This window comes from Chelonoidis abingdonii, chromosome 14 (genome assembly GCF_003597395.2).
Source record: "Chelonoidis abingdonii isolate Lonesome George chromosome 14, CheloAbing_2.0, whole genome shotgun sequence".
Classification (NCBI taxonomy): Eukaryota; Metazoa; Chordata; order Testudines; family Testudinidae; genus Chelonoidis; species Chelonoidis abingdonii.
This window is the reverse complement of record NC_133782.1, coordinates 29480947-29495511: the sequence shown is the minus strand read 5'-3', so window position 1 is coordinate 29495511 and position 14565 is coordinate 29480947. Positions and strand designations below refer to the sequence as shown.

General features: G+C 43.0%; 1 protein-coding gene across 5 annotated transcripts in view; it reads left to right on the top strand.

Annotated features, from left to right (window-relative positions):
- The first annotated feature begins 438 nt into the window (after nucleotides 1-438).
- TOX2 (TOX high mobility group box family member 2) overlaps nucleotides 439-14565 on the top strand; it is a 265767-nt gene continuing 251640 nt past the window's right edge. For 3 of the 5 annotated variants that reach the window (XM_032793340.2, XM_032793339.2, XM_032793335.2), the window contains exon 1: nucleotides 439-603. In XM_032793340.2, the coding sequence (XP_032649231.1) occupies nucleotides 502-603 (102 nt within the window). In that variant the 5' untranslated portion in view covers nucleotides 439-501. Of the gene's footprint in view, nucleotides 604-1011; nucleotides 1103-14565 lie in introns of those variants that run through there. The other 2 variants (XM_032793338.2, XM_075072321.1) reach the window with 2 other exon arrangements.

Sequence of the window (14565 nt, the reverse complement as noted above, 5' to 3'; positions counted from 1 at the left end):
GGGGGGGGGGGGATTGGTGGAGACTGAAGGGGTCTCAACCCCTCGCCTTTTGGGACCTCCCAGCCCCAGTCCTGTGGGGGTCCAAGTCCATCTCCCATGGGCAGAGTTGGGGTAGGGGCTGTCAGCCCCTCTCCTATGTGTGTGTGTTGTGGGGGGGAGAGTTTGGGTCGGGGGTCCCAGCCGCTCTCCTGCGGGGGGAGCTTCGGGGGCAGCCCCTCTCCCGTGGGGGAGTTTGGGTGGGGGTCCCAGTCCCTCTTCAGCTGTGGGGAGATGGGGGGCAGCCCCTCTCCCTGGCGGGCAGGGGGCCGTCCCAGCCCAGCTCCGCGGCTCAGCGCCTGGAACAATAGCGAGCGAGCGAGGAGAGGAGCCGGCTCTGCCCCCCGCTCCCCGCCCCGCCCCTGCCTGCCGCACGCCCAGCCAGAGGCAGAGCCGCCGCCGCCGGAGGAGCCGGTTCCATGCCCGCTGGAGCCTCCTCGTGCCGCCGCCCCCGCTCGCCCCGCCATGGACGTTCGCTTCTACCCCTCGGCGCCCAGCGCGGTGGCCTCGCTGCCCGGGGCCGAGCCCGGCTGCCTGGGCCCCCTGGACTATTACCACTGCAACAAGGTACCGCGGGCGGGGGGCTCTGGGCCGTGCGCCCAGCCCGGCCGGCAAACTTGCCGGGCGGGACCTGTCACCGCGCGCGGGCCAAGCCCGGGTGCTCGCTGCCCCGGACTGGCCGAACTCCCCCGGCGGGGAGCCCAGTGCCGCGGGCGGCCGAGCCCCAGCGCCGGGCGGGAGGGAATTTCAAAACTAGTTCCGAGAGCAGCGCCCGCGCCGGGAGCGAGTCCCTGGGGGCCGGGGCAGGCAGCGGCGGAGCCGCCTCTGCCCCCCTCGCGCCCGCGGGGCTGCTGCCTGCGAACACCCCTGTGGCTGGAGGGGAAAACAAAGCGAGACACCGACAGCAGCGCGCACGCTGGGGTGTGTGTGTGTGTGTGTGTGAGTGGGGACGGGCAGGGGAGTTGCGTGCGGCCGGGCGGGCGGCTCGCTTTGGAAGTGTGGCTCTGGTGCGCTGGGCGATGGTTCGGGCTGGAGCATGTACGGGCTAGGAGAGAAGCGCTTTCGGGTGAGTGTGCTGCCGCGTGTATTTATTCCCCACTTCTCCACGGGGATGCTTTGCCCAAAGGGATCTCGGCAGGTTTCCCCTGTGTTTTGCAAACCTGGCTTCCCCGGCGTGGGTAGCTGCTGGGCCGCGGCTCTTGGGACATTTGTTTGCATTTTTCGGAACTCTGGCTTTGGATTCCGGGTTCTTGCCCCCTCACTTGTCAGTATCTCGCTCGCCTTCTCATCCGCCCCTTCTGTTAAACACAGCAGACAGACCTGAGTTATGTGTATTTCATAAGAGTTACAGTGCAGCGTAGCAATCTTTCTAACCTAGATTTTTCCACTTGCTGCTGCACGGAAAAACACCCTTTTTTGTAACTAGCAAGGAATTTGGTGTGGAGTATTGGAGAGTGCCAGAGGTATTTTAGGAAATAATTCTTCATCCAAGAGCAGCAAGAGGATAAAGCAGTGATAGATGGATTCAGCACTCGAGGACAAGTAGTTCTCTGCAAGTGCCACCCTGCTCCGTGGGTTTGAGGAAAACACTTGAACATTTTAGTGACAAAACAGTTTGGAGTAAAACCTTTGGAGGATTATTTATATGGATAAACTTGAATGCGTAGCTGGGTCTGGGTTTCATATTGTCAAATTCTGGTGCTCATGTATAAAAAGTTAATGAAGGTAGCGAAAGTTGTAATATTTCAGAGGTGCAGCTAGAATGCCCATTAGTTTTTCAACAGTAACACTTTGAATCAAAGTGACGAAAAAAGCAATATGGTTTCTAAAGACTTAGCAAATAAATATTCATTTGTAAACTGTATGTATTAAACATTCTCTGCTGTTTGGATCATTTAAATATCTTGTTTAACTTGAATTAGACTTACTAACATACTATCATTTCTTAAAAATGCCCAGAAATTTCCCCCAAAGCTGAACAATTTTAATTGGAAATTATTTCCTTCTACCCTATTTTTGCTAGTTGTCCTTGTTTTTTAAACAATAGGATTCCTCTGAAAATACTAAAAATTGGGTAAACAGCTATACAGGAAGGAAGATAAATTTTCATTAGTACAGAAATATCAATTGCAAAAGCACATGAGAGCTTGGGTGTCCAGGAGTATATAAGCAGAAGACTCTGAGAGCTACAACTCTAAAACACTGCTTGTCTTAATAATATTATTAATAATAATGCTGTATTTATTATTATTAAAAAGATTGTAGAGATTAGCTTGTTCTCCAGTTTTTTTGAGGTAGAAGATGCTGCATGGGTTATTCATTCAAAGCTCTAATTGGGGCAGTGCTCTTTTGTCCATAACTTGAGTGACATGCTCTCTCTGTGGCAGTTTGAGAGCAGAGTGCCCTGTAGTGGAAAGTCATAATGTAAAAGTTAATATGTGCTTCCAAAAACTTTGACATGAGTGATGGAGAAAATTCTGTGGGGGCCATTTTTGGGGACTCAACAGTAGGATTGGCAGGTTAGACTGTCATGATCAGTTTGGAGCTATTTGTTAATACATCCAGTGAGAGAATTGCTGTGAGTGCAATGCTCTGAGAGCACAGACGGAGCTACTTTTCTCTAATAGAGTAAAATAAGTAAGTAAATTTCTAGCCTTTGCGCTGACAAGCTGAACGGGATGTTGCAGAGAAACATACAGGGTACTGACTGTGCCACCAGGTGCTGCTGTTGTCACTACTACTGAAGATCTTAAGACAGGCAGAGGAAGAAGGGAAAATACTAACCCTTTCCCTGATGTTTAGAATTTTTTTTTTTCTGAGCTATCAAATGCCATTTGCTTATGCAGAGTGGGCCAACTTTACCTTAGGTGAGAGCCCACTGGGTTGAATTTGGCCCACTATGTTTTATGGACCAAATGCGAGAGATGCAAGTGTGACTAATTTTAATATTAAAAATTGAGCAAGATAAACAGGAGGTGGTGTGCATCATCTGGTTCTACTCCAGGGTATGTTTGTGGGGACAGACTGGGCTACTGTGTGTCTGAATTCCTATCCCGTTCTGCACACTGCAGGCTCAAGTTGTTGTGCAGTTACTGGTGGTCTACTCTTCTCTGTGGATCCACCTTCCCAGGCATTCCACAGAGAGATACTCTTTATGTGTGCTCATTTCCTCTGAAACAGAAGGTTGCTTCCGCCTGTGAGATCTTACCTTTTCATGAGACACTTGGTCTTCATATACAGATTCCCCTCCACCCATCATGATATCCACTGTGTTTAGTGCTGACAGTGTGCTCATCATTGAACAACACACGCAGATACCAACACAGAGAAGGCAGATGTGGTGTAAAGTCTGAAGGAAGAGGGAATAAATGTCTTAAAAGAGTTTATCACTACTCATGGCCATTACAAATGGAATGCGTTTTTGGGCTTGCTGTGAATAAGGAGAGGGCAGTAATGTGGTGCCGCATTCCACCTGCTACTCCTCTAAACCCTTAATTCAGACCTGTGGGTGAGCGGCAGCTCCTCAGCGTGATCCCTCTTCTCTATTATTAGATGAGAGTCTGGGCTGAAGCAGATTGAGGTGGGAAGGACTCTTGGGCCTGGCTTGTACTTCCTTTTCCATGGGCTGGTTCTTGTGCTCGAAGTCTCCATCTGCACTGAGAACCTCAGCAATATATAATGTGAATAAGGAGAAGCTTAAAAATAAGTTTCAAGCTCTGGGACTAAAGGGCTTTTAGTTTTAGGTGGGCCCTTTCTCCCCCCTCTCGCCTCTGAGTAGGTGGAGAAAGACGAAGATTGAAAGGAGTGCATAGTGTCTCAGTGTATAAATAGCTCTAGCTGAGAGCATAACAATAGCTCTGCCGATGCTATGGCTGAGCCAATAGGCACTTTCAGTACAACCAGCAAGCTCACTGAGGAAACACTCTTTAGCCCAAAGCATCCTGAAATGTTAATGTAATTGTTTTGTGCACTTACTGGACATGATATTGTTATCATGAGATTTCCGATCTCATCTGTGTGCTGCAGTGAGCCGCAATTCCTTTTTACAACTATTGAGGTGCCTATTATGCATCAGGATTTCCATTTTAAAAAAGACAGGAGCTTTTAAAGACATATGAAATGGGGGCCTACGTTCAGCACCACGTACAAGGGACTGTCTATGCATCTAAAGCTCTCCCAATGGGCTTCATGGGAGTGGGGCCCTCCGTTAGCTGTGTGTGATGCTGACTGCTGGCTCATGTAGGGCAAATTCTGGCCTCACTGTGTGGCTCTTCTTTCCCCCCTTCCTTCTGGGGAAGGGGAATGGTTAGTGGATCCACACCTGTCCTCCAGCTCAGACACTCCTGTTTACATTCATTACTGTAGCCTGTGAGTGCCCACCTACTCCAGTCCCATTCCAACCCTGGGGCATGGATGTCTGGAATTGGCAACTCCCCCGCCTGCATGCACACCAGTTCTTTTACATTTAGTGCTGCCGCCTACTGGGGAGAGGGGCAGATCTCCCCAGCAGGCTAAGGTTTTTTACGTGCTTAGGTGTATTAGGATGCATTTTCCTCAGACTCTAAGAAGCCGCTTATTTTTCAAGGTGTGTTATTTTTTATTGTGAATATATTATGTACATGACCAAGGCAGCACACATCTGTGGCATGTAAGATGATTGACACTCTGTCATGTGATGGTTTTTACACACTGCTGCCTGCTCCATGAAAATCTTGGGTTCGTGCCCACTTTGGTTCAAATAAATATTTATATGGGCCCTTTGCTTTTAAACAGTGTTTGAAATTCATGGTAAGTAAATTATGTATAAAGGGTTCATGGTAAATTGCAATTTTATTGTCCTTGGGCCCCATCTCGCTCCCAGAGCCCTTAGTGAGCATCTAGGTTGTATTAGCTGAACTGTTAGTATGTATGTAATGAATAATTCAGGTACATTAATTAAAATAAGTAATATTCAGAGGCCCAGTTTTTGCAATCTTTATTCAGGCGAAACTGCTACTGAAGAAGAATAAGATAGTGGAGATCTTGCCTGCGTGAGGAATGCAGGATCAGGACTGTTCTTTGTCTTATGGGCAGTAGGATGCAGTGTTATGTTGTAATGTACTGGATGTGTTATTGGGCTGACAGTGCCCTGGTCTCTTATCTCTAGAAGGAACTTTTGAGAGTGAATGAGTGTGTTTCTGTATATTTTCCTACATAAAGAAATTTAAATATAGATTTCTCTTAATTATAACTGTGCATATTAAAAAGTTATTGATATTAAATTTGCAAACAACCTGATAATCGTAGTTACTGAACATAGTTTATGTTGTCTAATTCATGGTATATTTCAGTCCCTGGTGTAGAGAGTATACCTCTTTTTAACACTAGGAATACATGTTCTGCTCAGTGCATCTCCCGTTATTATTAATGGAAGTTATGCATGCACATCAGTGGAAAGCTGTAGACGCCTTAACATGTCTAACATCTTTAGAAGTCAATAGCATAATCAGAACCTGTGCCCTAAGACAGAAGTTCTCAACCTTTTTCTTTCAGAGCCCCCCTCCCCAACATGCTATAAAAACTCCACGTCCCACCTGTGCCACAATAACTGGTTTTCTGCATATAAAAGCCAGGGCTGGCATTAGGGGCTAGCAAGCAGGGTAATTGCCTGAGGCCACAGGGCCCCCCACAAAGCTACATTGCTCAGGCTTCAGCTTCAGCCCCGGTGGTGGGGCTTAGGGACCAGGGCTTCAGCCCCATGCGGTGGGGCTTCAGCTTTCTGCCCTGGTCCCTAGCGAGTCTAATGCTGGCTCTGCTTGGAAGCCCTGCTGAAACCTGCTTGGGGGCCCTGGACCTCTGGTTGAGAACCACTGGCCTAAGCCTTTCTAATAAAACTATTAGTTACTTTGCTGCTTCAGATATACCATAACTTCCCTGTATTTTGCCTTCTCAGTTCTTAAATTGATGATAAAAACTATTTTGTTAATATACTGTCATAAATTATAGATAATTAAAACCCACAAGCCACGAGATAAGTATTAATTTGTACCAACATTTTCTTCTTAAAAAACAAACAAACACTCATTAGAAATTGAATCTGCCCTACTGGGTATAAAACAGGGTCAATCTAATGAATATATTTTTATGGAACATTCTGTTTTGTTTTGACTTTTACTGTACACTGTAAACTGCAGTGATAAACACTGGCCTTTTTCAATGTTTTATTACTTTGCCATGCTGGAAGATAAAATATTTTCTGTTCCTGTTTACTTTCTAAGCCAGTTCTTTTTTGAAGAAACATAAATCTTTTTTTCTTTCAAGAGGGAATATTGGATAGGGTATAAAATGTCCAATAAATTTTTAATTTGGGGTCCATTTTATTCTGACTTTGTGCAGGGAAGTCCTCTTGATAGCAAATGTTGGATAATTCCCTGAAGATGGGCAAGGACCTAAAATCTTGTGAATTATCTGAGTCACTGAGTGGGCCATCCCAGCTTCCTACAGCATATTCTTTGGTGGTTTATGCATTCTATCTGCATAGTAGAAAGTGTTTGAACTCTATTTTGCCGTGGGCTTTATTAAATCAGAAATTCCGAGTTAAATAATGAATGCCCATCCATTCATAGAAATTGTTGTTCTAGCTATATGTGCAGAGAGAAGGCTTTATTCTAGTTGTTTTTGGAATAATAGAGATATCTTGAAGACTACGCTGGTTTATATAACAATATGGTTGTAAAGGTCAGTTATGATTAAATCCCTTAAAGGCCTGATCCACAAAAGTTTTATGCACATGTGGTGAGGAGGGAGTTGGCACACTGAAGATAATGGATCAAAATCTTAGTTTCTTTTACTTATTTATGATTCTTCAAATTGACTATGAGCATTTTCCTTAAAATCACTGGGCCAGAGTCTGATTTGTGGTATGCAGCCATAAATCTGGACTAAGTATTGATGTCACTAGAGTTACTGTGTACTGACAGTGGTGTAACAGAGATCACAATCTTTCTCCCTGCATGAACAGTCTAAAAAGCATTACTGGTGACAAACTGTAGTTCACTTTGTATTCATAAAAAGGAGCCGTTCTATAGTGGTTTATGAAAGTGTACCGCACACATGATTCCTGGTAGCTTCAGGGATGATTGTTAATATAGAGGACACCTGTGACCCATGCTATGCTCTCTATCCCTATTCTTTTAGTGTCCTACTTTGCTATTTGTTTTTATTCACTATGGGTAAAATAGGATTGTTTTCATTTTAGGGTATTTCTGTATGTTCCACCATGGCGTTCCTTGTGTATCTATATTAATCTGCAGAAGAGGCATGGACCACTCTGGATCCATATGCAGATTATTCAAGCCAGCAGCATTTTTTTGTGAATCAGGGAGGTGGGTGGAGGAGAGGGGGGAATGTGTCATCCCCCTAGATGTGGAATGAATTTTTTTTCCAGTTTCCTTTGTGTTCATCCTTTTTATGAATAGCGCTCTAAATGCTTTTACCATAAGTTGGATTATATCTTTCAGTATAAATGAAGCATATAATTGTGTTTTCCTAACAGCTCTACATTAAAAATAAGTTATTATGTTGCTAATGTGTTTTCCTAGACAATTTTCTATCTAGTCACTATCAGACTTCTGTTTTTAGCTGTTGCATACAACATCTTTTCTGGCTTCTTTCTGTTTTATTTTGCATTGCTAAAGTACGGGTGAAGTGGTGCCATGATTCCAATTTTGCTACCATTAACTCCTAATGGGAGATTTGAGTTTTAATGTTCTACTTTTGTTATTTTTCCGTACACCTTTTTTATAATTAAGGCTTATATTTTGGGATTCATTTCCTATAGGGAGGGAGTAACCTCACAATGCAACGTACTCTGAAATGAGCAATAATCAAAACTGTTATAAAGATGTGGTTGAGAATGGTGTTAAATCATCTGTCTGACTCACTTATATAAGTAGTTTTAAATATTTTAGTCATGTGCATCCTCCCTTCTTTTATTGTTCCTTTCTGGTGTTTTGTTCTGATGGATGCCATTTCTTCTTTGAAAAATGGAACTGTCTGCTGCGTAGCCTGCAGGCTGAATCTTTGCTTTATGCCATAGAATAGCCATACTCCATTATAATCTTTTGCATAGATTGGTTGACCTCTGTAGATATAATTAAATCTCTTCTTGGCTACTGTATGGTTTCATTTCCGCTCTGTGCTATGTGTATCTGTTAGGTAAGTGTTAAATTAGGGCCCTATATCAGTAATTGTTATTGTGGTACGATTATTTGAAAATCAGTTTCTACTGGGTAGTGTGAGATGTTTCTGAGAAGCCTTGTCTGAGGAAATCAGGTGACTTTTAGTCTGAGGCAATTTCTTGACCTCTAATTATAGCATGGTCGCAAGAAGACTGGATTGCATGAGTGCTTAATGTAAAATGTAGATTTTCTGTATTGCCTTAAAAACTCACCCTCTCACTCTTTGTGATATGATTATTCTGTGTTCATAAGGGTCGGCTAACCTCACAAGAGCAAGGAAATTAAAGTGGAAATATGTGGCCTGATGCTCATTGTGAGTAATTCCTCTAAGCCAATGGAGCAATGCTGACTTACTGCTGGTGCAGATACAGTCCCATCAACTTCTGTAAAAGATCCTTAAGACTGGCTAATGTACTTGTATCACTTCCACTCTCCTAGACATTACCCTGACACAAAGGACTGTGCCACTGGATGTTGCAAAGTATATAGCCCTGGTACTTCAGAGTTTTTATAGAAACAGAGATACTCTGTTCCAAAATGAAAACAATATTGGGAACACTTGTGGCCTTGGCTATGCATGCATTGCTCCCACTGGGTCAAAGTCAGCCCTGCTCTAATGTCATTCCATGACTCACTCTGGATTTGACCCATGCCAGTGTCTGATGGCAGAACAGCGTTCATTGTTTTTATGGGAGCTCTTTTAGAAGGTGATAATCACTTTTTTATTGGATTAAACAGATTACATTAACATAGTTTTTCTTCCCACATGATATACCAAAAATGTCTGACTCACAGTTTCCATTCCTGTTTGCATTCCTTGGGGAGGCTTTGTCTTTTTCTCTCCTGGCCTGTCTCTTGCTCCACTCACATAGCCCCATTCTTCTCTTTCTCTCCCTTCTAAAGGAAGTCATCATCTTTCTCTTTCTCCTTTTGGCTTCCGGTCCTCATGGTGTCAGAGTTGGGAGATATGGATTTTATTCCTGGCCTGGTCACTGACTTGCTGTTTTATCTGAGCATGTCTCTTAGGCCTTCATTTTCAGAAGTAACTAGTGATTTTCAGCTCCTTTTTTTGTGGTGCCCTGTCTGAGATACCGTAGAGGGGCCTGATTATCAGAAAGTGCTGAGCGTCTGCTCTCTGCGAACTGGAGCTTTTGGAGGTGATTCAAGTTGAGCATCCAGAAATGGAGGCGTCCCAAATCATTGGTCACTTCTGAAAATTTAGGTGTTTTGAGATTCTGCTTTTCTACCTGTAAAATGGAGAGAATAATTCTTCCCTTTGTCACAGTAGTGTTGAAGCTTAATGTTTGGAAAGCCCTTAAGAGCTTCTGGAAAACAGCAAATGTTATTACTATGTCGACTTTAGTGCCTCATTTTTCCATCTGTTCGGGATTCCCCTCCATATCAACTTGATTTCCATTCTTTCTCTTTTTGACCGCCTCACTCTTACCCATCCTTCACTTATCTTCAAAAATTCGGTCTCCTGGCTCTTTGCTTCAAAGTCTCCGACCCCTGTCTCCTCTATGCTTCTCTCTTCTGCCTTCTCTCTTTCTGCAGAACTCACCTACCACTTCCTGGCTTCAGTACCAGCTTGACAGCAACACCAACATTGACCGCACAAATAATTTTCATTCCCATTAGCACTAATCCAGAGAGAGGTGGTGGTACTGCCTAGGCTATCTATAATACTTTTAAGAAGATTCTAAGCCATTTAAATATTTCTTGATTTCAGAATCAATTTAAATAAGGGAAATAGGTGGGTGAGTAACAGGATTGAAAGTATGTCCTGGAACCTTTTGCTTCCAGGTCTTCAGTTCAAAGCCAGTTCAGGTTGGTACTGATTGAAATCTGTTCCCATTGAATAGCTGCTCCTTGGGCTGTGTGAAAAGAGTTAGTGGGCCTTTGTCCAAGTCGTAGACAGGTGTCTACACTACTACATTTGCTGTTATGTTGGCAGTCTCAGTAGAAAGACTGGTGACTGAATGGGTCACATAGACTGGACTACCCTTTCACCCCTAAAGATGGTTTCTCTAGCACAGGGATTTACTTCTCTTTATTTTGCTTTGGACCCCCCTGCCCTCTCCCCCGCCTCTTGGGTCTTGACTAATCCTACATTGTGAGCTCTCTGGGTTGTGGTCTTTGAATGGGCCTCTAGGCACTACATCAGCATAAATAAATGAGAGATGAGGTGCAATGGTGAGGAATAGTGTGTGTGGGGCTTGCGCTGCCAGTGCCTGTGCATCTGTATCTGTTCTCTGGAGACATGTGCTCAGGCTCAAGGGATGTCTGTCTGGCACTAGTTGCCAGCGCTGTATTAATTGACTTCATTTTTTCCTTTACATGCCATCACTGCTCCCTAATTTACAGATAAACATTTTCTCTGTCAAAGAAATAAAACAATGGAGAATATGAAATGGTTCTAATCTTCTACAGAGGTTTATCTTAACATTGCATTTTTATAAGGTGAGCCATTTTAACCGCACTAGTCTGGAGTAAAAGAGTGATCTCATAATAGAAGTTTTCTAGAGAATCCCATGGGGAGCTGGATTTGTAACCCTATTGTCTAAAGGGGGCAGTGTACCCAAGATTCTTTAATCGGCAGGAAAGAGACTTAGTCAATGTGGAAGTGATTATAATTTTATGAAAACTTTTAAGAAAGCTCTTTGTCAAGAGCTGGAATAGAGTTTAATTGAATTACCTTGGCTTGTCTCTACACTTGGGGTGGGTGGGGGAAGCATTTGGATGTAATTGGAGGGGGGGAAGTAGAAATACTTTAAAAATTGAAAAATGGGCACTTTGACCACAGAAAAATGTGGCTTGTCATCACCACTAGGAACTAATAGTCACTTCCATTAGTTATGAGCTCTGCTTGCCAGTGGTTTCATATTAAAATCAGGAAGGTAATTCTTCCTCCGCTCCCCCCCTCCGCCATGTATTATCTTGTCTGTAAATAGTGGACATTAACTGAAGAAGAATGTAGTGTTAAAAATATCAAGCTTTCAAAAATGGCTGGCAGACCTTACCAGTGATAAGCATTGTTCATTGAAGATCAAACAGCAAAAGAAAACCCTTCCCACAAGAGCCATGGAGTGACCCCTGTAGCCAGACAGTGAGGTCACCCAAACTTCAGTCTGTGTATATTTAGGAACCTGCACTGGAATTATAGTCTGGTCTCCTCTAAGCCAGATGGACAGTGGTGACATGTTGTTTTTGAACCTGACAAATCTTAAAACCAAGGAAACATTTACTGTATGCCAAGAAAACCAAAGCAATGTTTTCATTATTAAGTGGTAAAAAATTTTTAAGATAAAGAGCCTGCACCGAAGAAAAGACAGTGTGGTCATAAAGTAAGCTGAAGACTAACAGCACATTTGTTGTTTATTAACTAATTGACAACCTCTGGTTTTACATCAAGGTGGCAAATTAATTGTGGGAGGCCATCTGACTAAAATTGGGCAGGTCAGCCACTACCTGGCCAGAGAGCACATAGAGGCTTTTTGGGATTTGATTTAAATCAGACTGAAACATTGGCCTTTGAAAATTATTTTCAATCACTGTTTCACTTTAGTAATGGGTTTTGAAGAGGGAAAAATTTATAATCTTTGTAGCTGCTTAAGCCTACCACGTCCTAGACTCTTTGTTAGAATGGCTGTAACTTGGCCTTCTCTTCCCTGGCAGAGTAGCGTGCTAGTAAGTCTAACATGAATAACACAGCTGGAGTTTCCTCTTAAATTTTAATTATTTGTGAAAGTACAGTAACAAATAGTTAACTTTGTGTGCATGTTGATGCAAACTAAATAGATATTCTGCTCATTTGAACGCAGTCTTCACTGGGCTATATTGGCCAGTCCTTCATCTGATGGAACTGAAATCTCTTATGCAGTTTATCGACAGACTTAGGCCCCAGTCCTGCAACTGGCCCAGCATGGACAGATGCCTCCTCACCATTGACTTCAATGGGCTTTCTGGTGGGCGCAGGGTCAGCCTTTGGAGCCAGATGCAGGAGCTGGGCCTTACACGTGAGAGGTAGTCTCATTGCTGCTGTACGTGGTGTGACTTGGCAGTTGTATCTGTCTGCATTTGCCAAATGCAGCTTGGTCTGGATACACCAAAGATTGCTTTAAAATGGGTCTGTTGGCACTTCCTAGGTATGAGATGCAGGAAGGAAATGTCGTTAAACTCTGTGTGTGTGTGTCTGTGTGTTGTTGGATTTGTAATTCTATACAATACAAGTGTTGGTGGTGATGGCTTCAATCAGATGGTAAATAGGAACTTAATAATAAAAAGGGCATTAGTCCATGCTAATAAAAGGCGAAACATCTAATTCCTTGGAAAACATGCCAGAATTGATTCAGATTTGAATAGCTTTTTCCTGTACGAATACTTGCATATTGCAAGCTCCTGATCTGGCACTGAAGGGGTGCTCTCCCAACATATCTGACTTTCCATGTTATAGTTTTGTTTCTTTGCAAAGGTCATGGGCATAGATAGTCTGAGAGGAAGTGAGTACAGAAGTGAAAATGAGAGCCCTAGATTTTAAAGCCAGAAGGGGCTGTTAGATGATTTAGTCTGACTCTGTTACCCCTGTTTTGAGCCCAATAACTTGGGTTTGGCTGGAACATCTTCCAGAAAGACATCCAGTCTTGATTTGAAGACATTGAGAGATAGAATATCAGCTGTTTCCCCTGATAGGTTGTTCCAATGGTTAATTACCCTCATTGTTAAAAAATTATGGCTTATTTCCAATTTAATTTTAGAAAAAAATAATCAGTTTCTCCAAGTCTTGCAGCCCTCCTGCCTTTTCCAAGGCAGCAGAATATCATTCTCATGACTTTCCTGTTAAACTAGTCCAAACTGGAGACTTACCAACTTGCCTTTAAAATTACGCATATATGTTAGGATTAGTTAAAGGCCTAGTTCTGTATTTTCACCAGTGGAGAGTAAGGATGAACTTCCATGAGTTCCCATGAACTCCCATGACTGCTTCTTGGAGCAGCTAGTCCTGGAACCCACAAGAGGAGAGGCAATTCTTGATTTAGTTGTAAGTGGAGCACAGCACCTGGTCCAAGAGGTGAGTATAGCTGGAACGCTTGGTAATAGTGACCACAATATAATTAAATTTAACATCCCTGTGGCGGGGAAAACACCCCAGCAGCCCAACACTGTAGCATTTAATTTCAGAAAGGGAGACTACACAAAAATGAGGAGGTAAATTAAACAGAAATTAAAAACTACAGTGCAAAAAGTGAAATCCCTGAAAGCTGCATGGAAGCTTTTTAAAGACACCGTAAGAGAGACTCAACCTAAATATATAGTCCAAATTAAAAAACATAGTAAGAGAACCACAAAAGTGCCACTGTGGCTAAACAACAAAGTAAAAGAAAAAGTGAGAGGCAAAAAGGCCTCCTTTAAAAAGTGGAAGTTAAATCCTAGTGAGGAAAACAGAAGGGAGCATAAACTCTGGCAAATAAAATGTACAAATATAATTAGGAAGACCAAAAAAGAATTTGAAGAACAGCTATCAGAAAGTAATAGCAACATTCTTTTTTTTTAAGTAAATAAGAAGCAGGAAGCCTGCTAAACAACCAGTGGGGCTACTGGACGATTGAGATGCTAAAGGAACACTCAAGGACGATAAGGCCTTTGCGGAGAAACTAAATGAATTCTTTGTATCGATCTTCATGGCTGAAGATGTGAGAGAGATTCCCAACCTGAGCCATTCTTTTTAGGTGACATCTGAAAAAATGTCCCAGATTGAGGTATCATTAGAGGAGGTTATGGAACAAATTGATAAACGGTAATAAGTCACTAGGACCAGATGGTATTCACCCAGGAGTTCTAAAGGAACTCAAATGTGAAATTGCAGATTTACTAACTGTACTCTGTAATCTATCATTTAAATCAGCTTCTGTACCAAATGACTGGAGAATAGCTAATGTAACACCAAGTTTTTAAAAAGGGCTCCAGAGGTGATCCCAGCAATTAGAGGTCAGTAATCCCGACTTCACTACCAGGCAGACTGGTTGAAACTATAGTAAAAAACAAAATTGCCAGACACATAGATGAACATAATTTGTTGAGGAAGAGTCAACGTGGTTTTTGTAAAGGGAAATCATGCCTCCCAAGCTACTAGAATTCTTTGAGGGGGTCAACAAGCATATGGACCAAGGGGATCCAGTGGATATAGTGTACTTAGATTTTCAGAAAGCCTTTGACAAGGTCCCTCACCAAAGGCTCTTTAAGCAAAAGTAAGCTGTCATGGGTAGAGAGGAAGGTCCTCTCGATTGGATTGGTTAACTAGTTAAGATAAGGA